The sequence below is a fragment of the Pleurodeles waltl genome, chromosome 4_2 (genome assembly GCF_031143425.1).
Source record: "Pleurodeles waltl isolate 20211129_DDA chromosome 4_2, aPleWal1.hap1.20221129, whole genome shotgun sequence".
In the NCBI taxonomy this organism is placed as follows: Eukaryota; Metazoa; Chordata; class Amphibia; order Caudata; family Salamandridae; genus Pleurodeles; species Pleurodeles waltl.
This window is the reverse complement of record NC_090443.1, coordinates 63764400-63790144: the sequence shown is the minus strand read 5'-3', so window position 1 is coordinate 63790144 and position 25745 is coordinate 63764400. Positions and strand designations below refer to the sequence as shown.

Sequence of the window (25745 nt, the reverse complement as noted above, 5' to 3'; positions counted from 1 at the left end):
GGCATATTCCTAAATCCGGCACAAACACCGTTTGCTATCGGTTTCACATTTAGGTTGCAACTAAGATTAGTTTAATGTGTATAATAATGTATCTTTACGTTGCCTATAATTTAATGAAAATGATATATTTTACTGACAGTTCATCTCTGGCCCTCAAACTTGGCCTATGAAATGGGTCTACTGTCACGCCATCCTTCATGGCTTAAAGCAATGAGGCACGTTGCATATTTCAAGTCCGTACGCAGTTGTGATCTTGAAATGTTTTGTGATCTTTCTAAGGAGCACCCGATGAGACTTCCTGTTCCTCAAATATTCCTCAAGAGTTGCTTCTCTTGTTTTAAGGGCCAAAGGTCAAACTTTGTCTGCCGTATTGGGCGTTGTCCGTGGAGAATGAAGCTCTACTGAGTATCTTCTGTGTTCGGCTCTCTCCTCCCAGTCCTCCTCTGGCTCCAAAGTTCCTCTTAGAATAGCCAGTCGTTCTGACATACTTTTTGTGTTGGGATATAGAATGTAGTTATAAATGAGTGATGCCAGCACCGCACCAACACATGGTCCCACCCAGAAGACCTGTAGAAACAGAGAGGCTTTGGTTACATGTTATTCACACCAAGCATAACAATTTACCTAACACAAGTTACATATGCCCCATTATAAGTCAGGCAAAGTGGTATCCTGGGGGGATACCGCAGAGACCGTCCCAAGTAAAACCAAAAATGTTTCCACTGACAGTTTCAAGCAGGTGCAAATGTCCACTGATAATGCTCGAGAACCAGAACCAATTAAGGATCAGTCAGTTACTGTTTTTGCATTATCGCAGAGCCAAAATCTTGTGATGCCTAGTAATGGGAGTAATGGAAGTAGATACTAAATACCTTGTATTCTCCCATCTAATTAATGGGCATCTGGGAATGAGGACCGGAGAAATGTGATTATGTATATATTTAAAAACAAATATTTAATATTTATTTGACCTTTTCTCTATGAATTTTAGCGCTCATAAGTGGCACTAGGAAAAAAGGCTTTAGATGACTTACCCATACCCTCTTCCTTTCCATTTGCATGCAAGAGTCAATCAATACACTTTATTCGGTTACAGTACCATAAAAGTATACTAATACATACATACAGGAAATCACCATTATAAAAATATGAGATTAAAACACGGACTAAACAAAGATGATTAGCAATTGAGACACATTGAGCGCAGCAAACGTATCGATTTTAGGATGATATGAACAGAACCCAGTACAGAATGAAATATTAAAATATAATTAAATCAGTGTTTCTCATCTACATAAGCAGTGAACAAACAAAAATCTCATGGGTCCACCATGTAAGTTCTACTAATTGAAAAGTTTTTCCTGTTAAAATTTCCCAAAATTGCAAGGAGTGTTGTAAAAAAAACAGAAAGAAAAAACATCTTAAAAATTATAACATTTACGAATTTTAACCACAGCAGTTCAAAATCTGGCCAGTGAATATGAAACCAATGGTGAAGGCAACATCATAACATAAGTTAATGTAGACTTACACTGCTTAAATGTGCCTACCTTTAATAGAGGGATAAGAAAATGACGCCGGTGCTGTGTATGCAATGTATAAAAAACATAAAGTTCATTAAAGTCTGAGACACAATTATTGCTCTGCATACAGTGCCAAGTGCAGCTGAATATCTACCTACTGGATATGTTAAAACATAGTAAACTGTGCCCATTCTAAATCTTACCAATAAAAAGCTATCCCAAGGGCTAAAAACATATGTAAGATACAGTTCGATCCCTAAAGTAGTTTTAATTAACCAATGTGCTTTAACTAAGGGCTTACAAAGCTAACCCTCCTTCTGTTCACAAGTTCTAAATTCAAAATAGTGGTCTTAGCCCAGATGTAATCCCTAGAAGTAAATAATTCAGGCCTGTTGAACATCTCTGGCCTTCCGATGAGAGCCCATATGCACTTGATAGGGGCTAACCAGCTAGATCTGCCAAACACATATTTCTTAATCAAGTTAGAAATAATCAATCTGTTCAGGGAAGCACTAGTATTAGATCAGACAAAAATCGAAGAATTAAAGGTGCCAGGAGTAAGTAATCTGAAATGTATTTAAGCCCAAATTCATGTTGACAGCTAAAATGTGGGACTGATTGAGGTAGCGTGAAAAGTCTGCAGCAGAATTTATTTTTAACGGTATGCAGAGATTTGCTATCAATATATCCCCACACTCATGTCCCATAGAATGCTACATTGATACATTTTGCTTTATATAGAGAAAGCATAGGTTTAAGTGAGCCTCTTGGCAAAATTAAAGAACACAGCAAAGTGTTGGGGGTGGGGGGACTTTCTCTGGCCAATAATAGAGGATTACCGTTTAATTTGTGGTCAAACAGGAGGCCTAAACACGAAAAAAAAAACTTTTACCTGTACTATTTTTTGGCCCTTGATTAAGACATCCCTGGACATAGCTTTGTTAGGTCTTACTACCATGATGACAGTCTTGCTAAAATTGGTGCACAGTTCACACTGATCCATAAAAGAGACAAACCTTTCAAGAAGCTTATAAGTGAATTTGCTTTTACTGCCTATCTACACAGGGTCACCTGCACAAAGACGTATAGGGATTGGTCTTGGAATTCGTAGATTAAGATTAACAAGGCTAGATTCTACATTATTTATATATATAAAAAAATGAAATTGATGCTAGCACACATCCCTGCATAATGCCAGTGGCCAAATTAAACAAATTGGTACACTCCCTCTTCTTATTGCAAGGGACCATAGCATTCAGGTCAATATGCAAATACTGTGAGAATAAGAGGATCCCATAATCTACACCCATTTTGTCAAATATAGACCACCGCTGCACCAGATGAATGCAATGGAAGGCAGAACTGAGGTCCATAAAGGTGAAGTGGAGGAAACCCCTTGCTATATCTGTGTATCTCTACACCAAGAGATGACATCTGAGGCACTGCTATATAGTTCTTAATCCCGTTCTAAAATCATATTGGCTATCACATAGGATCCTCTTCTCCTTTGTCCAAAACATGAGGTGTTCCAAGATGACCCATCCTGCAACTTGAGATACAGAATTGATAAGAGGGATTTAGCAGTAGCATAGGGGACCCTTCTACCAATCGCCTTTTTTGAAAACAGGGATGAAAATAGAAGTGTGCCATGAACTAGGTGTAAAGCTAAAACTTGCAGCATTTAGGACCCTCGTAACTGGGGGGGGGCAAAAGAGCCACATTGTGCTTAAAAAGGTTCATAGAGACCCCATCTGGACCTGGTGCTTTTAAAGGGGGACTGTTGTTTATGACATCTGTCACCTCAGTCAGATTGAAGACCGAGGTAGCAAGGGATGAGTCATAGATACCCTTGAAATGGTTAACCTAATCAGTAGGCATAATAGTGAGATCCAGACTATGATCTTCAGTCAAATTAAAGAAGTCTGAGTTCACTATGGACCAAAACTGACTTAGGTTCTTCAATTCTCCAGCTCTCAAACTGTCATCCCAAGCTGCTTCCCACAGCTCTCTCTTCCTATTTTTTAGGGCCAAATTAAAAATAGCCCTACACCTAATTATCCCATGAGGATCCCTAGGAGACCTAGCCAGGGCCTGCCTAAATTCCCAATTTGCCTTTGAACATGTTTTTGAGAACCTGGTATTATTATTTCTAGTACAAGAATTTGTTTTTAAGAGCACACTATCTTGTGATTTAAACAGTCAAAATGCTTCAACATGGTCTCACTCTCAGGTGTCATCTGTGAGACCCTCATGGAAAACCCATGGGATTTCTCGAATCAGAGGAATAAGCAGGGTATCAACATCAACTTTAGTCCATTCCAATCTGTTCCCTTCCTCGCTAGAAGTTAGATTCCTGGGCACCTGCATCCAATTACTGCTTAATTTCATCATAGACATGAGGCAGAGATGACGAGGTCACTAAAGGTCGAGATGTCAGCACCTGTGAGTGCCACTAGAGACAATAGGGGCCCTGAGATAAAGATATAAAGCTATAATCAGTGACAGACTCCCTACCTTTAAAGGCTGGGGCAGTAACATTTTTGTGGTTAAAAAAGCAGAGGGCATCATAAAAATATCTCTTTACAAGTGTTAATTGGTGCATATTAGAATAGTTGTCCGCAAGAGGTAGGCTGGTAGGCTTAGGACAGGTAGTTGAAGACCTTATAGAGCATGTTGTTGATTTTTATATCAAAGTCATATGGCTAAAAAGACATGTTCCAGCATTTTTTCACCACATCAATTCATAGTCAGTGGATCAATGGTTTTGAAGAGGTGGACAATATTAGCGGAGTTAGTGTGGTCAAAATTATTGTTATAAAAATTAAAGATTATTATTGGTAAAATATTTTGAACCCTTGAGACTAATACAAAGGATTTCCTTGCATTTGGTGTCCATCTCCTTATCTATGAAATTTAAGAAGGTTGAAACAAATATATCAAAACTTTCTTTAGCTCATACTAATCATCTTTGTTTAGTCTGTGTTTTAATGTCATATTTTAATATTGATGATTTCCTGTATATATGTATTTGCATACTTTTATAGTTAAGTACTGAAACCGAAGAAAGTTTAATTGCATGCAATAGGTGTATATAAATGGACAGATTCAGATGTTGCAGTAAAATAAGCACATGCACCATTAAGATTGTTTCTGTGTGCTTCCTAATACCCACTTAAAGTACCTCACTCTCTAAAGGAGCAACAAGCATTGGCAAAGTCAATATGGCATCCTTTAATATATGGGCACAGACCTATAGGCCCTGCCAACATTTGCATTGGCATACTGTTTGGCCGGACCATTCCAAAATGGATATCATTGCATGTGAACAGACGCACGACTGGCCACCAAAGAACAGTTTTTTAAAGTATACTTGCAACATAGCCACTGTGCATAAACATGCGTGCACAAGCATTGACAGGCATATTGCAATGATTTTTGTTATACTGTGTCAAGAATCATTCCAAGATCAAATATTTCTGAGATGAGTACTGGTGCTTCCATATTGAAGAATGTAATGTTATGCAGGTGTACAACAGCAAGTTGACAGCATGAGAGATCAGTAGGGGAAGGGTATAAATGGAGGAGCCGGGTGTTGGAGGGTGGTGTGTATCCATAAATGTTTTTTTTTAAACAGAAGGACAGAGAGGGGTGAGGGAAGCAAGCCACAAGATGGGGGAAGGAGAGGTAGCAACACAGAGCACAGGACTGACTGTTTGAGTGGAGAACAAGCACATGAGGAAGAAAGCAAGAAAATAGATGCACTTCCAGGAAGTGATAAAAGGAAAATGTAGCTTCCTAAATGTAAACAGTGTATGAGTACAAATCATTCAATCAAAAGAGTAATAAAGAAGTCATGCTCCAAGGGAAGAGCAAACACAAAAAGAGATAGGAAAGTCTTTGAATAAGAACAAGGCAAATATAACTGGCAAGAAGGCCAACCAAGACCTCAAAATCACCTACACATCTTACTCTAGGTGATGTCATGGAGGAATTGCATGCACTTAAACCCTTTATGATGGACACTAATTCCTTCTTGCAAAGTATTGAGGAAAAATGGTCCCAACACGAACAACTAATTTGTACTCAGGAACAGAAAGTCAGTAACCTTGAAGATTGTAACACTGTCAATCTTCAGATCTCCAAGGACATAGCTCAACTTAAAAGGATTACAGAAAACTTAGAAAATAGAAATAGGAGAAACAATCTTCACCTTTTTGGGATTCCAGAAGGTCCAGAAGGCTCAAACATGATTGTATTTCTTCAAACAGCAATACCTTCAATTCTTCGTTTGCCTTCTACCTCTCCCCTCTCTATCCAACGGGCACATCATTTAGGTCCACAGACTTCAACTGGCCCTTGTGCACATCCTAGAGGTATTATTATTCTCTTTCTACAGTTTACTGACTTGATGCAAATACTCTTGGAAGCCAAAAAAGTGTGCTCTTTGCAATGGTCAGGTCATAAAGTGTTTTTCAAACAAGACTTCTCTCCTGCTACAGCTGCATGTCGTAAACAGTTTTTGGACTTATGTCCACAACTCAAATGCTTGAATATTCGATACGGTCTTCTTCACCCATGCCTTTTCAAAATTACATTAAAGGACAAATATTACTCATTCAAGGAACTTTCGGCACTACAAACTTTTACTAACCAACACAAAACAGAAGCAATGGAACTAGGAGCATCTGCAATTACTTGAAGATATAATTTAATTTGTCAGTTTAATAGTAATGGTTATATTTAGTTTTTATATCCATGTTTTCCCTTCTCTGCATCTTCTTATCTCCTTATTCTTTTATTTTTTTAGATAGTCTTCTTCATGCAATCGTCATGTTCATTCCCAACCGCATCCCTTTCGCACCACCCAAATTAATTTCCTAAAAGTTTTGATTTTTATTGTTCTTCATGTCACACTCCTTTACTGTAGTTATTATGTTATTTGGTCTCCTAAATAGTACATTTTTCATTTGTATAATGTTTTTCTCTTCCATGAAACTCGCCTTCATATACTTTAATATCTAATATTACTTTTCTTGTGATAAAGCCACTCTTGCCTGTCATTTAATTGGCTCCACTGTCCCTCTACCTTTCGGGGTATTCACTTTCTATCTTGTCTTCTTTAGCTTTCGTTAACTTTGGTCCCTGTATTGCCACATCCATGTTTATACAACTTCTGAAAGTTATCCTCCTCCTTCTCTTTCTCTTTACTACCTTGTTTCTTTCCCATTTCTTTGCTTTTACAAAATTGATATGCCTAGTTTTTTCGTGTTACAACAGTTGTTTATTAATACTTCTTGTTATGCAACTTAGAACTGTTACTTGGAATGTTAAGGGGCTTAAAGACCCCATTAAACATCAGTGTGTGTTATCTCACCTAGCTCGTTTGAAATGCCACATTGCTTTGTTGCAAGAGACTCACCTCAACAACTCTGAGGCAATGAAGCTGAAAAACAATGGGTGGGGGACATTTTCTACTCCCCTTCCACCACAAACAAAAATGGGGTAATTATACTCTGTCATAAATCTCTCAAACCTGCGATCATTTCACAACATCAAGATACAGAAGGTCGCTGAGTACTTGTTACATTTACAACTGACAATATTTCTCTTACTATCCTAAATATATATGGCCCCACACATCCAGATACACATTTTTGGAAGAATCTTTCATATATTGTCTCTGAACTTTCCTCAAACAATTTACTAGTAGGTGGTGACTACAACCAAATTCTCGATCCATTTTTGGACAGACGTTCCACGTCATGTTTCGTTCCGCATGCCTCCCAAAAAGATTTTTAAAACTTTATTTTACAGCATTCTCCATCTGATTACTGGAAAATATACAATCCCAACCTCTTGGATTACTCTTTTTATTCTCCTCCCCACCATTCCCATTCTAGGCTTGATTATATCTTTCTAAGTAAAGGCTCATTGCAACATATGGCCAACTCTGAAATCGGTGCTATTTTGATCTCAGATCACGCACCTGTCATTACTGACCTTGATTTTTTTCTTAATGGTTCTAAAACATCTTCATGGAGGTTTCATAACTCTCTACTTTCAGATGGTGCTTTTATCGCTTACTACAGTAAATGTATAGAAGAATACATCCACATAACGATAGTGATCAACTATCATTTCATTTTGTGTGGGATGCATTCAAAGCAGTCTTGAGGGGTTTCATCATAAGTTACGCTCAGTCAAAAAAAAGTCTGCTCAACAAAAATAGAAAAACCGACTTCCATCCTTAAAAATATAAAGTCCCTTGAACATGAATACTACAGTCACAAAACTAGTAAATCACATCTTGAAGACCTAGTCTCAGCTACAATGGAGTTTAACCAGTATACCAATGAACAAGCATGCAGCACCCTCCTGAAAATAAATGCCAGATATTATGGTGGTAATAATAAAGCTGGTTCTCTTCTAGCTCAATATTTGAAACAAAGAAAATAAAAAACAACTATTAACTCTATCACAGATAACAATGGTGTTAAACACTTTAGAGATAAAGATATAGCATTGTGTTTTTCTTCTTACTATAAGGACCTATACACTCCAGAACACACATCATCATTTGAATCTCTCAACCAATATTTCTCTAATCTCAAACCAAGAGACCCATTGCAGATTGACCTCTCATCTGTAGACGATACCCTTCAACTTACAGAACTACATACAGCTTTACAATCTCTCCCCAAGGGTAAGGCTCCAGGCCCAGATGGCTCCACAGTAGAATTCTTTATTCAATTTGCTAAGTTTCTCTTCCCCAAACTCTTTCAATTACTTAATCACTTTATAAAGTCAGGTTCTGCATCTGGCTCATTTACGGAGGCCGTGATTTGTCTTATTTCCAGATAAGATCGGGATGCTTCTGAATGTAAAAACTATAGACCCATATCTTTAATTAATAGCAATTGTAAACTCTATGCCAAAGTTTTAGCTCTCCGTTTACTCTCATATATATCTGACCTTATTGATTCTCATCAATCTGGTTGTATCTCTAATAGAAATGTAGCAGATAATTCTCGTACTTTTTAAAATATTATTAACTATGCTTCTAAAGTTAAGATTCCTCTGGCAGCTGCGGAAAAGGCCTACTGGGATTTCTTGTCGAAGGCATTGGAATGGCATGGATTAGGTACTAAATTTCAACATTTTATACCCATTCTTTATTCCTCACCAAGTTCCTCGGTTATAACAAATGGTATCAAATCTCTTTTTTTCCTTCTTAAAAGGGTTTCTTGTCAGGGAAGCCTACTACCTCCTTTACTATTTATTTTGGCTCTCAAACCTTTCTATACCAATTAAAAACTTCCGAATAATTTACAGGGTTTCAAATTAATAATAAACACATCAAATTTATGTCATATGCTGATTATATTGTTTTGTTCATGTCTCACCCTGACACTTCTCTTCCTGCATTGCTGCATGAGCTCAAGTTATACTCTGATGTATCTGGCTATAAACTTAATAAAGACAAAACAGTGGTCTTACCACTGAATGCTCAATGCACTGGCTCTGTATTCCTTGATGCAGGAATATCTTGGAATTCTTCTATGATTGAATGCCTGGGGGTAGGGTACTGCAATACGCTCAGGGATACCCTAAAGACTAATTCAGAAATCTTATCTGCAAAGCTTGTAGATCTCACACAGAAACGGTCCCCGTTATATCTCACTTGGTGGGGCCGCTTGGACACCATTAAGATGATGCTTCTCCCTATCATAAACTTCTTCCTTATGATGCTTCCTATTAAAATACCTAAACTATTTTTTAGTTCATTTGATAAAATTCTATCCAAGTTCCTGTGGCACGGTACACAACCCTGAATCTCTGTCTCGAAATTAAAACTTCCTGAAGTACAAGGTGGAGTTAATTTTCCTGACTTTTTAACTTATCACAAAGCTTTTGGCAGTAAGCAAATACAACCCTATTTATCTACACTAAATGATGCACCTCAAAAGCTATGGTTCTCTTTGGAAGAAACATTTATTTCTCCCTTTTCCCATAAACACATTATATTTATGTCTACCCCCCAAAATCCTGGTTTAATCAACTTATTGAAACCTTTTTTTATTTTGCATCTTACCCCGAATAACCAATTCTTTAACAGTCCTATTTGGCACAATAGTTCTCTTAGGACACAAGGTAAAACCTTGTTTTGGAAGGCTTGGATGTCTAAAGGTATTCTTCTAATTTCCCAATTATTTCATAAAGGCTCTCTCATCCCTTTTACTACTCTCTCAGCAACTTATAATCTCCCTATTCGCATGAAATCCCAATATTTCATTCTTTCTACTCTGGTCCAAGAGGCCCTCAATAAACCTATACATCACAATTGTTATTCTCTTGCATCATCTCCACACCCAATCGTAACTTCTAATTGTCCTAGGGGAGCTGGAATTTATGAACTTTTAAGAACATCTGTTCCACGTAGACTCAAATCACCTATTGAGACATTGTGGGAACCAGATCTTGGTGTTGTTTGGCCAACATTTTTATATGATAGAATATGGTATAAGATACATTCCACTGCACACACTGCAAGCCTCACGCAGACCCTATATTTTTTTTGTAATAGACTTTTTTACACTCCTGTACGCCTTTACAAACTCAAACTTACACAAAATGACAATTGCTGGCGCTGCCACACTCAGGAGGGTACTGACTTTCACATGTTTTTTCTTACCCATCCCTATCTACTTTTCGGTCCTCAATATGGTCTTGCATTTCAGCAATAGCTCAGATTTCCTTAGTAGTGTCATATGAATTACTGTTTTTGGGTGGCATGCACGGATGTGGAGTTCATTCAAGCCTCTTGGAAAACTGGTGGACCTCTTGCTTTTCATTGCAATCTCTATCATTACTTCTAACTGGAAGTCTTCGGAGATAATTATTCTCAGACAGTGGTGGAATTCTGTATGTTATCATCACAGACTTGACAGCTATAAGCTTGATTCAACAGGAACTTTCTTCAAACGTCATCAGCTATGGTTGCTATTAAGAAACTATGGGGGTTATTACAACTTTGGAGGAGGTGTTAATCCGTCCCAAAAGTGACGGTAAAGTGACGGATATACCACCAGCCCTATTACGAGTTCATAGGATATAATGGACTCATAATACGGCTGGTGGTATATCCGTCACTTTACTGTCACTTTTGGGACGGATTAACACTTCCTCCAAAGTTGTAATAACCCCCTATGTCTCATGCACTGCAAGGAAAATGGACCTTTCTCCTCCTTTTTAAAAATGTCAATATATTTCCTGTTTTTCTTCCTATACATATTTAGTTCATCTTAGATTCGCTGTAACTATTGTTTATTACCTTCCTCTCCACGTGGTTATCACTTGATTCTCTTTTCTATCCCTATAGCTCTTCTTCCTCGCCCTTTCTCTTTCTTCTTTTCTTTATTCAAACTGGGAGTCTTTGATATTATATTGCTGTATATGCCTGATTCATTTACATGTTTAATATGCATTTATAAGTACAATATTCTTTACTCATATATATCCACAACTGCATATCTCTGTCTGGCAATGTTAAATTAATGTTCTTGTATTTGACTCAATAAAAAACATCTTAAAAAAAAGAAAGCCAACCAAGGAAGTCGACAGAAAAATTAAATACTTCCCACTTTGAACCATAACAAAAATGGCAATAAGTAAGCAAGTGTTATGAGCGAGCCCAGCAGGCATTCAGGGGATTGCTCCCCCTGATGGAAATCTGAAATATATTTTCTTCCTTCCATCCTTCTTTCAGTCTTTTTTCCTTTTCTCCTTCTTTCCATCCTTCAGTCTTTCTCCCATCTTTCTTTCTGTTATTTTTCCACCCCTCCAGACATACTTCATTCTCACAATCCGTCATTGCTCCAGCCTTTCTTCTCTCAATCCCTCTATCTGTCTTATTACTTTCTCCTCTTCCCATCCATCCATGAATATATTCTTGTGGTCTTCCTTCTCTACGCCCATCCATCCTTTTTTTTTTTTTCTTTACATCCACCCTCCTGTCATTCTCTTCATTGAATCATCCTTCTTTGCATACATCTACTCTTCCCTTCATTCACTCGCTCTTCTCTCATCTATTCTCTTCATCCATCCTTCTTTCTTTCATCCATCCCACATCCATCTTTGCATCCATTCGTCCACTTCCTTATCCATCTGCCCACCCTTCCAACTCTCAATCCATTCATCCATCTTTTCCTCATCCCTTCCTCATTTCCTCTATTGTTAGCTTGTTTCAATTGATACTTCACTGACCAGTGCTACATCATACTATCCCTTTACAATGGTATTTATGAGCGCTTGTCTGGAGGCTTGCACGCTCCAAACAAGGAAAAGGAGCTATAAGCAAAACATTTAGGGGGTCATTCTGACCCTGGCGGTCATTGACCGCCAGGGCCAACGACCACGGAAGCACCGCCAACAGGCTGGCGGTGCTTCCTGGCCAATTCTGACCGCGGCGGTAAAGCCGCGGTCAGAAAAGGGAAACCGGCGGTTTCCCCCTGGTTTTCCCCTGGCCAAAGGAATCCTCCATGGCGGCGCTGCAAGCAGCGCCGCCATGGGGATTCCGACCCCCTTCTCGCCAGCCTGTTCCTGGCGGTTTACACCGCCAGGAAGAGGCTGGCGGGAACGGGTGTCGTGGGGCCCCCTGCACTGCCCATGCCAATGGCATGGGCAGTGCAGGGGCCCCCTAACAGGGCCCCAGCAAGATTTTCAGTGTCTGCTTGGCAGACACTGAAAATCGCGATGGGTGCCACTGCACCCGTCGGACCTCAGCAACTCCGCCGGCTCCATTCGGAGCCGGCTTCATCGTTGCTGGGTCTTTCCCGCTGGGCCGGCGGGTGGCCTTTTGGCGGTCGCCCGCCGGCCCAGCGGGAAAGTCAGAATCACCGCCGCGGTCATTTGACCGCAGTGCGGTCTTCTGGCGGTCTCTGCCCGGCAGGCGCCGCCCGCCGCCCGCCGGGGTCGGAATGACCCCCTGAATGTTTTATAGACTGGAACTGCCAGTTATACACAACCCGTTAGGCTGTTAAAGTAGGTTGGTTCATGACAGCCCTATAGCCAACCAATGGTAAGCAATGGTGTGACTCCCATAGCTCAGTATAAGTACTGCTGTTCTCCCCAGGAGGTCTTTAATAAAATCAGCTAAAAGCTGCCTGTAGGAAAGATCTTAAAATAAGTCACACCATCCTCTGTTTGGCACCAGTTTTCTCTGCCTTGTGAGGCATTTCTAATCTACTGCTTTTGCGCAAGTTTGTAAAAACATGGCAATATCCATTGATTTACATCCTGTCTTTCTTTTCTCATTAACCTTTTTGAATGCATGTTTGTGCTTAAACTTTCTCTTCATTCATAGCCATAAGAAACGTATGAATAAATGTGTATGGTACCAATAAAATATACAAAAAGCTAATTTCAAATAGTACACCGGCTTACAATACATCACTACCCTCATGGGACAGACCTCCGGAGCAGTAAATCTCTCCAGCATTCAGATCACCAAAAAAAGGTCAATTTAGATACCCTATAAATCAAAATTTCCAATATCAATGAATTACCATGCACACACAGTCACACACCCACCCACCAAGAAACACACACTTTGCATTGCTTTCATGGGATTAACTTACACCATAAAAATGAGGCTCACTGCAGGGTCTAAACATGCAACTTTCTGTCTGCAACTCAAAACAGGAACTCAGAGCAGCATTTTGCTTCCTTCTGTTGAGAGTTTGAAATAAATTATCTTTCAATTAAGACACAGCATTCTCTCTGCGTATGTTCAGTAAACAGTGGGTAGCAAATGATTTGCTTTGAGATCTTTGAAATACAGAAACAGATATACAAATACATTTATGTATTAATAATGAGGTGGTCTTTGATTCCAAATGACATAGGCAATGATACTGTTGGTCAAATTCCTATTCATGGGATCTTCATTATTATTCACGAACTCTGAATCTACCTGCAGTTTCCTAACACTTTACACTGGGTTTGTGTTACTTTTGTAATAACAAACCTGGCAAAAAGCATTGGGCTGATATTTAAGGGCATATTTATACTTTTTGGTGCAAAACTGCACTAATGCAGCTTTGCACCATGAAGATTAGCACTGACTTGCACCATTCCTGAGCCCCAGCAGGGCACCATATTTATGGAATGGTGCAAGCTGGTGCAAAGGATGGGCTAGCGTAAAAAAAAAAAACCTTCGCCGAGTGGGGCTGGCGGTATGAGAGAAGGGGGTTTTGCCCCAAAAAATGACGTTAGGCTGGTTAAAGTAAAAAAAGATGACTCTAACCAGCCTAATGTCATTTTCTGACGCAAAGGCATCCATAACACATGACTCCTGTCTTAGAAAAGAAAGGAGTCACGCCCACCACCCCAAAGGCCGGCACAGGGGACCATTGTCCCCTGGGCATGGCCATTCCACCCTGTGCCATGCAGGGGGCCCCAAGTTGGGCTCCCGATGGCACTTTAAGAAAAAACAAAATTACTTACCTATATATACCCTACTTACCTGGGATGGGGTCCCCCATCCTCTGGTGTCCCTCTGGTGTGGTGGGGGGTGTCCCTGGGGCTTATTAGCTTCTCATCCCACCTGTGCATCATTTTAGCATGGAGGATAAATATGGGGATATGGGGTTAGCACTGTTTTTTAGATGGGAACTGCTACCTTGCATCTCATTGACGCAAGGTAGGTTCACACACGTAACAAATGGTGCAAACTCCAATATTTTGACGTTAGACTGGTCTAATGTCAAAATATAGATATGGAGATAGTTTTGTGCCAAATCTTCTTAAAAAATGATGCAAATTCAGCCCAAATGGGGCATAAATATGCCCCTTACTTTCCAATGCACATCACGATGTGCATTGGAAAGTTGACCAAAGTAACACAAAGCAGAGCTATGGGTTTTAACACAAATCCCTAACTCCTAACAATTTCACACAGGGATTACGGCCAAAACATTTGGCCTTCTCGAGGAAGGTGTCAGAGAGAAAAATGTTTTTATTTCTCCATACTTTACGAACCTTTTATATTTGCTGCTTTGTATAGCACGCATACAAAATGAGGAAAGTTTTAAAGCATAGTGGTTGTACTAGAAAGTTCCTCTACCATAACAAAACGTATGCTTGACAGAATGCAGAAAGCCTTGCAGTTGGGGGCAAGGATGTGTGCATTGGCACATGGCAATCTAAAGTGTGTCAGGACTGGGGAGAGGGAAACAGAACCACATCTTAGTAGAAAGGGTGTTTTTTCACTCTTCCTTTGACTCAACGCAGTACAGCAACTGTGGTTGCTGCGTGGCGCTGTATCTCATTTTGGCAAACTTTTCCCTGACTTTGAAGTATAGCCATCACTCTCTCTGAAAAACATGAAATATAAATCGAAAATTTAGGAGAATCTTCGATTCTACATGGCCACGTCTCCACTATACATTTCATTAGCCAACAATATCCTACATTTTTAAGAGATAGTAGTCAAGATCATTAGTGATCTTTGAAACACTCCACCATAAAGTTAATTAGACATTCTTAATGCAGTTCTACAAACCTTTCTAGAATAAATCATGGGTTTTTCCTAAACCCAACTACATCGAATACCGTACTTCCTCAAAGAATACTGATGCCAGCGTTCCTAAGAATAGATAATTTGTCTGTTTTCCTTACTGTATCAGTGACGCTGAAATTCTGACAACGTTACATAATGTCTTCATCATTGATTCATTATGCAGGAAGATTTTTAGAGTAATAGCAACTTCCATGAAAGTTGCCAGCTGAACTTATTAGCTAAGCAAGTATAACCACTCTAAATTGGAATCAATCCAGAGTTTTGAAGATGACCTGCCGACAGAGAAAAATACTAATGATTACTTTTCAACAGTTACAGCAGTCCTCGATGCAAGTGGATATTGTCATGGTGTGGCAATGAGGCAAACTCCCTGCCTGTGTTAAAGCCTGATGCCCAACAGAATATTATGAAACTGCCTTTTGCTGGCAAAACTGTTTGAATCATGCTGATGAGATGCAGTGGGTGAAATGTCACATCCATTTGTATGTCCACACTAGACGTCTGTGATACATTGGTACTGTTGTACACCCATAAGCTTACTAACAGCACGTATTGCAGAAATAACACCGTCAGCAGAAACCTGATCATCCTCAGCAGAGATCCTCAGGGGGAGAGGAATCCATCAGTCGCCATTGGGAAGCTCCACTCCTGAACCAACTAACGAATTCCACATTTTGGTCTCGCCATTACATTCCCCGGATGGGGAAGGATTTCCTAATATCTGGAAGAGCAGCAAATATTCCAAACACGTAATTGCTATCTATTAATGAATAGCTCTGTCATAATGCTCTATTCATCACTTCCAAATGTTATTTCCAAACAGCACAAGCAATACCAAATTAAGAAACCGAGGTAGAAAGTTCGATTCTTCCATTCAATGCAGGCACCAGAAAAAGTGTAAAGATCATGAAAAGCAAATGCATCATTAATGATTCTTTTGAGAGAGAAGGAAGGTCTGAAAAATCATACAAATTTAAATTAAAAAACAACAAACAAGTGGGTAAAGAAGAAAATAATCATGATACTGGCAATGTACTCAGTTATTCTTTACACCCACAGCGAGACTACATGCGTTCTGTAAATGTGTAAAATACGTACTTTCAAACTAAAGTTGCTCAAAAGCTCAGAAAATTATTTTGTTCGTGATAAAGTGTGTATTTCCAAATCAAGGACTTTCCAAGCAGTCTCATACCGTCACTGAGAGTATTCTCCACATACATGGCAGTGAGGGCAGCATACCTTTGGAGATAAGAGCTTTTCATCTACTCTGATTTGGGTGACAGGTTCTATCAGATCTAGTCAAGATAAAGAATTTTGCTTCAGAACATAGGGGGTCATTCTAACCCTGGCGGTCGGCGACCGCCAGGGCTAAAATGACGGAAGCACCGCCAACAGGCTGGCGGTTCTTCCTTGGCCATTCTGACCGTGGCGGTAAAGCCGCGGTCAGAAAAGGGCAACCGGCGGTTTCCCGCCGGTTTACCCCTGGCCCAGGGAATCCTCCATGGCGGCGCTGCTTGCAGCGCCGCCATGGGGATTCCGACCCCCTTACCGCCATCCTGTTCCTGGCGGTTTTCACCGCCAGGAACAGGATGGCGGTAACGGGTGTCGTGGGGCCACTGGCATGGGCACTGCAGGGGCCCCCTAACAGGGCCCCACTAAGATTTTCAGTGTCTGCAAAGCAGACACTGAAAATCGCGACGGGTGCCACTGCACCCGTCGCACCCCTTCGACTCCGCCGGCTCCATTCGGAGCCGGCATCCTCGTAGAAGGGGGTTTCCTGCTGGGCCGCCGGGCGGCCTTCTGGCGGTCGTTCGCCGGCCCAGCGGGAAAGCCAGAATGGCCGCCGCGGTCTTTTGACCTCGGTGTGGTCATTCGGTGGTTCCCGCTTGGCAGGCGGCAACCGCCGCCCGCCAATGTAGGAATGACCCCCATAGTGTGTCAGATGTATACAGGAGAAATGCAAACATTTGTGGACGGAGCCTCACCAAAGTACTCAACTCATCTCCTATGTACTCAAGTCGATGGCACCCTGCATCATCTTAGTTCACAATGGTAGAATGCAAGGGAAACCTCAACAGGAGTGTTTGGCAGGGTGAGTTGAGTAAGCGCTCACAGAACTAGGAAGACATCAGTGTTGCATTTGATAGTGGCAGACACTTTCGTTTTAGGATGAGGCATCGATTTTGGTAAACTACAGTCCCAAAAACCATGATTTCCGAAGGAGTCCTTATACCATTTTAAAATGTTAGAACTCAGAGCAGTGCATCTTTCTGTGGACCTGCAGTAACAAAGAGGTATTGGCCCAAAATTACAAGCAAGTGATGTGCTACCTTAGAAGACAGAGGATCTTTGTTTGAGAACCCACTCAGAAGAGATTCTCTCTATCAGGCACTGAAATATCAGTATAATAGCAATGCACTTCATTTGCGTACAGAAGTAACAGAGACGTACTCTAAGCAGAAACATCTCAGAAAGCCATGAGTGAGTTCTCTGTGACAACATTGTCATGCAGCTCTTTGACCTTTGAAATCAACCCCATGTAGACTTATTTGGAAAGGCAGAGACCACAAAGGACCAGATTCATGGTAGTGAAATGGGGCATCGCATGGGATGCCCTATTTCACTACCATCATTCTGCTGCTTCCCGTCTCCAGAACCCCCATATAACCCTTCTCCACTGTCCTCCTAAAGTTATGCTTCACTGAGGTACGCATGCTGTTACACTTCACCACATTCCATCTTCTGCTTCCCTTCATTACAATCACTATGCTGCTTCACTACACTTTAATCCTTCTACTGTTCTTTACTGCACTATTTCAGCTGCTACATCACTGCAGTTGGTCTCCTGCCTTACTTCACAATAAGTCTTCAAATGCATTTAACCACAGTTATTCTACTGCTACTCTTCTCGCCAGTTCTGCGGCGGCTACACTTTACCATAGTTGTTCTACTGCTAGACTTTGACATAGTCCTTCTAATACTACAATTGACCACAATATATCTGCTGCTTCATTTCACTACCATATTTAGGATAAGTTTCACCATGGCACATCTACAGAGAAACATCTCAACAAGATTCCTACTGCTTCACTTCACCACAATCCTTACACAGCACCAAATGAGCTGAAGTCACCACTATTGCACGTCACGGTTCTTTATCTGCAACATTTCATTGCAATTTTCTGCTGCTTCAGTTCACCAAACTATAGCTGCTTCTTCACTACGTTCCTTCCGCTAGTACTCTTCACCGCAGTGGTTCTGCTGCCAAACATCACTACAATCCTTCTACATTTGGCCCTATTCCTTCTGTTGCTTTTCCTTGTCACACAACCCATTGACTGCTCAATTTCATCGCAATCCTCCTTTTAGTGTTTATTATAGACCTTTTGGTACTCTGCACTATGGTATATATAAATCACTTAGCTGCAGTCCAACTACAATATTTCACCACAGTCCTTCTGTTGTTAACATTCCACAGTCTGCCTGCTGTGTCGCTTTACTACTGACACATCACCAGAATCATTTAGTCACAACAGTTCACAGCAGTGCTATAACTGCTACGCTTTACTGCACTCCTTCGCCTGCTGCTCTTCACTGCTGTACTTCTGCTGGTAAATCAATCTACCTGCTGCTTTGTAGTACCACAACCCTTCTGCTAGGCCTGGTCACAGCCATTTGACAGTGATAGCTTTCCACCGTCCCCTTGTTGCTTGTTACCCTTCACCACAGTCTTTCACCTGCTGCTCTTCCTCACGGCTCAGTCAGTGCTTTACTTCACAGTCCTTCCACGTCCGAGCTTCACCACAGCCCAGCTCCAGCTCACGGCCTCATTTCTTGCGCTGCACATCACCACAGTGCTTCTGCATCCCATAGAGACGTACTGCTGCTTCACTTCACTTCATCACCCTCACTCTCTTGTGACAATCCACCACAGTCAACCGAGGCCCATATTTATACTTTTTAGCGCCGCATTTCCGTTATGACGCAAAAGCGGCGTACACTTACAAAATACAATTTAATTTTGTAAGTTTGCGCCGCTTTTTCGTCAAAAAGCGTCGCAAATGCGGCGCTAAACAAGTATAAATATGGCCTAGTCTCTCTGTTGTTGCGCCTCAAGGCAGCCTTACAGTTGCTTTACCAGAGTTCGTCTGCTGTGTTACTTCACCACAGGGCAGGTACACACATCTTTATGGTATTGCAAAGCCTGCGCTGCACAAACTGGCAATATTTGTGAGCACGTAAGCCCACTACAGAACCTATTAAAGTGACCCTGCACACCATAAATGCCTTTGCGACGGGCAATAGCAACAGTGTGAGATGGGGTGCAAAGGGAGTGTTAGAGGGACATCCCGTCCTGGCAACCACTTCTGCAGCCGCAAACCGTTGCGTGGTTACCGACTGCCGAGCTCAGTGTCGTCGAAGTATTTGTTTATTTACTAATCGGTGTCAAATGTTTGTGGCCTTGAAAAAGAGATACCCAACTGCTTCATAAACCCCTTGTAAATCAGCAGCTCCCACGCTTCACTTCCAGTCCTCCGCTGTATCACATAACTACAGTGTATCTGCTGTTTCACTTCACCACAGTCTTTTCAGGGCTACACTGCATCAAAGTCCTCACACTACTACATGTCACTACTGCTGCTTCGCGTCCCTCCATTCCTTTCACAGTGACATCTCACCGCAGTCTGTCTGCTTCACTCCTCAGCCCTTTGGCTACAATTCACCACTGGCTGTTGCCACCCTCTGCTGAGACATCAGCACTACAGCATCTCCCAGCAGTCGTTCTACGCTTCACAGCCTCTCCTGCACTCCTGTCTCCTGCTAGGTGGTACAAGAGTGTGTCTGCTTAGCCACTTTACTTGACTTGAGTAAGCACCGTTTCCTCCCGTTTCTCACTCGCTTGAAATTCGGCGCGACATGTGTGCATAGCACATCTGCGAATCTGTGTTGACCTTTAATCTTACCCATTGGTCATCGAAGTTCCCTGTTATCACAGCTGGTGCGAAGGATCGTGCGGGATTCATCGAGCAGCCAGTGTAGTGAATCTAAGAAACACAAGTATGATAATGTCGTTACTTGAAATTGACACGCTACAGTGTATGAAATTAGCAGCAAAACGTTTTGGGGAGATGTAGGCTTCATTCTGCTCGGCATACTTAGGATGCGCTACAGTATTAATGCTACAGTGCTATCTGTTCAGCTAATGATCATGTCCAGCTATGGAAGCCGGCAGTGTTTGCAAGTTTTATGTGCACTCAAAGCATCCAGGAGTGAAAGTGCAGTGCCACCTCCAGCAGAATTAATAAAAACATAAATATTGCAGTCATAGTAACACCCACTCAGTTCTCTTGCGAGCTCAGGTAAGCCAGCCAGCTACTATCATAAAGCGTGTATTTGGGAAACATCTGCGAGAAAACCACTAATTATTGCACCAATTGGCATTTTTTGGTTGCTGCATCCATCCATGAACCAATTCCACCGAAGCGCACAGTGTGTAATTCGAGTTGAGAATTGGATTAAGATACTTTGGCCCTTATTCCGACTTTGGCGGGCGACTACCGCCGCCCGCCAGGCGGGAACCGCCAAGTGGCCACCATGCGGCCACTTTACCGCGGCCCACATTCCGACATTCCCGCTGGGCCGGCGGGAATGAGGCCGCAACACAGGAGCTGGCTCCTAATGGAGCCGGCAGTGTTGCGGCTGTGCGACGGGTGCAGTTGCACCCGTCGCGCTTTTCACTGTCTGCCATGCAGACAGTGAAAAGCAGGCCGGGGCCCTGTTAGGGAGCCCCTGGACACCCGTTACCGCCAGCCTCTTCCTGGCGGTGTACACCGCCAGAAACAGGATGGCGGTAAGGGGGTCATAATCCCCAGGGCAGCGCTGCTTGCAGCGCTGCCCTGGTGGATTATCACCGCCGGGGGAAAATCGGCGGGACACTGCCGTCCCCGGTGGTGCGACCGCAGCTTTACCGCCGCGGTCGGAATGGGGTTTGAAGCACCGCCAGCCTGTTGGCGGTGCTTCCGTGAATGACCCCCTTTGTGTGGAAGACCGGGGCCTCTCAATATGGTGGTCCAGAATGGTGTCAGAAGATCCACTGCCCCTAATAATACTACGTTATGGGGAACAAATACTGTGGGCCCACTGCCCCCATGTTCTTCTGTCATGGACCCACCGGGGCTTCGATCCTGTTATTTACACTGGCCTCTACTTGACCACAACCCCTGGGTGCCATAGCCCAACTCTACGGTGACCCTGGGATGTGAGTACCTATTGGTACCCTGATCTTGGCTCTCCAGTTTGAATCGGGATGATTCAATAGGTGGTTCAATAGGTGGTAGTTGTTGACAGTCTCCCGCAAATACTTACTCCCAACAGGTGCCCTAGAGTCACGGAAAGGCCGATGGATAGAGCCGGGAATCCACTGTTGTCAGATCTCCTTTCATCTGTCGAGGCTAAAATGCAGAGAACAAGCTGCAGGGTGAGCAGCGTCTCCATAGTCGTGGCTTTACCCACCGTGGTGCCGTTAGACAACTGAGAAAAGAAAAGCAAACAGAAAAAAATGTCACCTACAGCTGGGGTCCTGAGACTGTTTGGCCACCAGGGCAGTCTAGCTGTTCATAACAGATGTGCAGTGCTCATCACGACCCTAAAATAATTAAAATGTTAACGATGACATCACAATCTAAAAGATTTTTGACGTCCAGGAGAAAACATAATTTGGTGCGTCGTATTCGGCACAACTTTGAATTGATTACCCATTGTGAGCTACTTCAAGCCCGTATGATGCATTACATTAGTGAATCGTATGTTAACGTTTGGAAAATAATCATAGCAGAACTCATTTTCTATTTAATCATATGCACAAATGATGTTTTTAAGTCATGCTAGTTGTGCTGTATGATAGGAGGCACATGAACTTTAATGACAAAAGTGCTAAATCAGTACAACATTTTACAAGCATTGCGAAGTAAAGTCTGCATCTGGGCATTTATACTGAGGACGATTCCGGAATTTTTGACACAACAAACCCTGAGTAACAAGGGCTCATGTTCATGGCAGTGATGTTTTCTCCACCTGCTGCATCTTTCTTATCAGGCTGGTCTGGTTTGTAGTGGGTACCTTGGGTACTTACACCTTATACCAGGTCCAGTTATCCCTTATTAGTGAAGTAGTAGTGTTCTAGCAGCTTGGGCTGATAGAGGTAGCTATTGCAGAGCAGCTTAGGCTGAACTAGGATACATGCAAAGCTCATGTAATACAACTTATCGTTACACAGTACTTATACACAAGTAAAGACAACATTGAGTGTTACTAAAAATAAAGATATTTATCTGGGTGACACAGTACCAAAAATATCTTAGAGACAATACTCCTTCTGGAGGTAAGAATTATACACAATATATACACTAGACCCCACAATTAGACAAGTAATTATTCATAGGATAGTGCAAACAATAGGAAATGCTACAGAATGCAATAGGAGAAAATAGGTCTAGGGGCAGCACAAACCATATCCTAAGAAAGTGGAATGCAAATCACAAATTCCCCCCTAGACAAGTGTAGTGTGTGCAGAATTGCTGGGAGAGTAAGAATACAGTAAACATAAGTAAATTACCCCACCCAAGCCCAGAAAAGCAGGAGCAAAGTACTGCAAGTTTCCTTAGGACACACTTCACCTCATGATATGGATTATTGCAGTAACCAACCAAGTCTGCAAACAACAACTGCTGGATTCCTGGACCTGAAGACCTGCAAAAGAAGGGGACCAAGTTCAGAAGTCGAAAGAAGTTCCAGGAAGGACAGGAGCCCCTGCCAACCCAGAAGAGAGTGCAAAAGAAGAGTCCCTAGTTGGACAAAGACTGCAGGAAATAGGACGACGCCAGCGGGTTCCTGCATGATGCAAAAGATGTCCCACGACGTGAAGATGGATGCAGATGTGATTTTGTGTTGGAAGTCGCCAACAAGCCTTGGTTATGACAAATGGGCGTTTTGCGCCAAGATGGGGCTGGCTGGACCCAGCAGGGACCTTGGGGCCTCAACTCTATTTAAGGAGGAAGAGGGGGCTCTCACTTTAGAGAGCCCTCAGGATGCCAGACAGCACCCATGGGAGTCCCAGGACATGGGGACAAAGGAGGAGTAAAACGTGGTTGGTGCAGCACTACAAAGAAGGGTCCCATGCCACGGGAGGTCAACTCAGCGAGTTGAGCATCGCAGGATAGAGTGCTGGGACGTTGGCCAGGCTGTGCATGAAGGAATTTAGCAAATAGTGCACAGAGGCCTCAGGAGGTGAAGAAGACGTGATGCACAGGGGTACTGTCTCTCTCAGGGAAGGCAAGGTCTTACGTCCTCCAAATTACGTCAGCAGGACCTCAGGACAGTCCACCTAGATGGGGTCCACCCTCTGTGTTTCTAGGAGCACGCTCGTCACTGTGAGAGGAGTCCAGGAGTACCCGTCATCGACTTGGAAGGTGCCTGCGTGAGCAGGGGAGTGACTCCGTCCCCCCACGGGAGATATCTTTGGTCCTTCGGGTGCATGGTGAAGACAGGGAGTCCCCAGAGCGTGAACACCATGGAAACTGTTGCAGTTGCTGGCTGGAGCTGAAGTTGCAGAAGAAAAATATCCCTTGTGGATACTTTGTTGCTGTTACAGCGGTTCCTGGAGCAGGCTGCGGTTGATCCGAGGTTAGAGTATGAAGTAGTAGTTGCAGAGGATTCCTGCTGGAAACTTGCAAGTAAAATCTGAAGAGAACCCACAGGAGAGACCCTAAATAGCCCTGAGAGGGGGATTGGCTACCTTATCAGGTAAGGACCTATCAGGAGGGGTCTCTGACCTCACCTGCTGGCACTGGCCACTCAGAGCCCTCCAGAGTGCCCCCACACCTTGCAAGATGGCTGAAGTCTGGGACACACTGGAGGAGCTCTGGGCACCACCCCTATGGTGGTGATGCACAGGGGAGTGGTCACTCCCTTTTCCTTTGTCCAGTTTCACGCCAGAGCATGGGACAAGGGGTCCCTGAACCAGTGTAGACTGGCTTATGCAACGAGGGCACCACCTGTGCCCTTCAAAGCATTTCCAGAGGCTGGGGGAGGGTACCCCTTCCCAGCCTGTAACATCTATTTCCAAAGGGAGAAGGTGTAACACCCTGCTCTCAGAGAAAATGCTTTGTTCTGCCTTCCTGGAACTGCACAGCTCAGACCCCAGGGGGGCAGGACCCTGTCTGTGAGGTGGCAGCAGCTGTAGCTGAAGTGCAATCCTCAGAGAGCTGGTTTAGCAGTACTGAGGGTCCATAGTGGAGCCCCCAGGATGCATGGAATTGGCTCCCCAATACCAGATTTGGAATGCGGGGACAATTCCATGATCTTAGACACCTTACTTGGCCATATTCGGAGTTACCACTGTGAAGCTACATATAGGTATCAATCTGTATGTAGTGCATGTGTGTAATGGCGTCCCTGCACTCACAAAGTCCCGGGAAATGGCCCTGAACTATGTGGGGGCACCTTTGCTAGTGCAAGGTTGCCCTCACACTTAGTAACTTTGCACCTAACCTTCAGCAAGTGAAGGTTAGACATATAGGTGACTTGTAAGTTACTTAAGTGCAGTGAAAATGGCTGTGAAATAATGTGTGCACTATTTCACACAGGCTGCAGTGGCAGTCCTGTGAAAGGGTTTGTCTGAGCTCCTTATGGGTGGCAAAAGAAATGTTGTAGACCATAAGGACCTCCTGGAAACCCAATGCCCTGGGTACCTAGGTACCATATACTAGGAACTTATAAGGGAGGTTCAGTGTGCCAGTTGAAATTGGTAAATTAAGTCACTAGCCTACAGTGACAAATTTAAAAGCAGAGAGAGCATAAGCACTGAGGTTCTGATCAGCAGAGCCTCAGTGATACAGTCAAGCACTATACAGACACACACATTAGGCCATAAACTATGAGCACTGGGTGCAAAAACATACTGACATACAGGTAAAAATGGGTGTAACATGCAAAGAAAGATGGTACTTTCCTACACAGGGCTGCATTCCTTTCACCAGGGCCTATTTGGCAATGAAGAGCAGGCTGATTCCAACTCAGAATATCGGGACATGATCAGTTTCACAGAGTTCTTAAAGTGTAAAAGGCCATTTAATTAGGACAGGATTGCCTTGTATACAATAACATTATCATTAAACTTTTAACCAAATTCAACCCCCTCCCCCACCTTATAAAACCTCTCCAGTCTTCTTTTCACTTATCCCTCCAATAGCTTCCGTTCATCCATCTCTCACTTCAATTTGACCCATCCTCCTTTTTCATCCATCCCCTGCCTGCTTCAGGCATCCCCCACTCTAATGCTTCACCTGTTTTCTTTTTACCCCTGGAAGGGTGGCCAAGCCGCATCTGACTCTCCACCCTTACCCATCTACTGTCACACCGCTTATCAGCGAACTTGCCCTAACTGGCATCCCCCAACTCAAACCAAGAAAACACTTCAAGCACTCCCCACAGTCATCTCTAAATGCAGTGCGGGTGGGTGGCCACAGACTTCCACACCGCGCTGACGGTTGGCGGGAAAGAGGCCAGTCCCCATGCCCCTATACCTTAAATATCCCACCCATGTCCCACCCCCACGTATCTCCTACCCAATCGTGCCCTCCCTT

The 25745-nt window shown here is 42.8% G+C and overlaps 1 protein-coding gene across 1 annotated transcript in view; it reads right to left on the bottom strand.

The window, feature by feature from the left end:
* Positions 1–351: 351 nt before the first annotated feature.
* Positions 352–25745, bottom strand: part of LOC138294073 (aquaporin-2-like) — a 40052-nt gene continuing 14658 nt past the window's right edge. The window contains exons 2-4 of the mRNA XM_069233313.1: positions 21469–21633; positions 20067–20147; positions 352–567 (exon numbers count right to left, since the gene is read on the bottom strand). Of these exons, the coding sequence (XP_069089414.1) occupies positions 352–567; positions 20067–20147; positions 21469–21633 (462 nt within the window). The remainder of the gene's footprint in view (positions 568–20066; positions 20148–21468; positions 21634–25745) is intronic.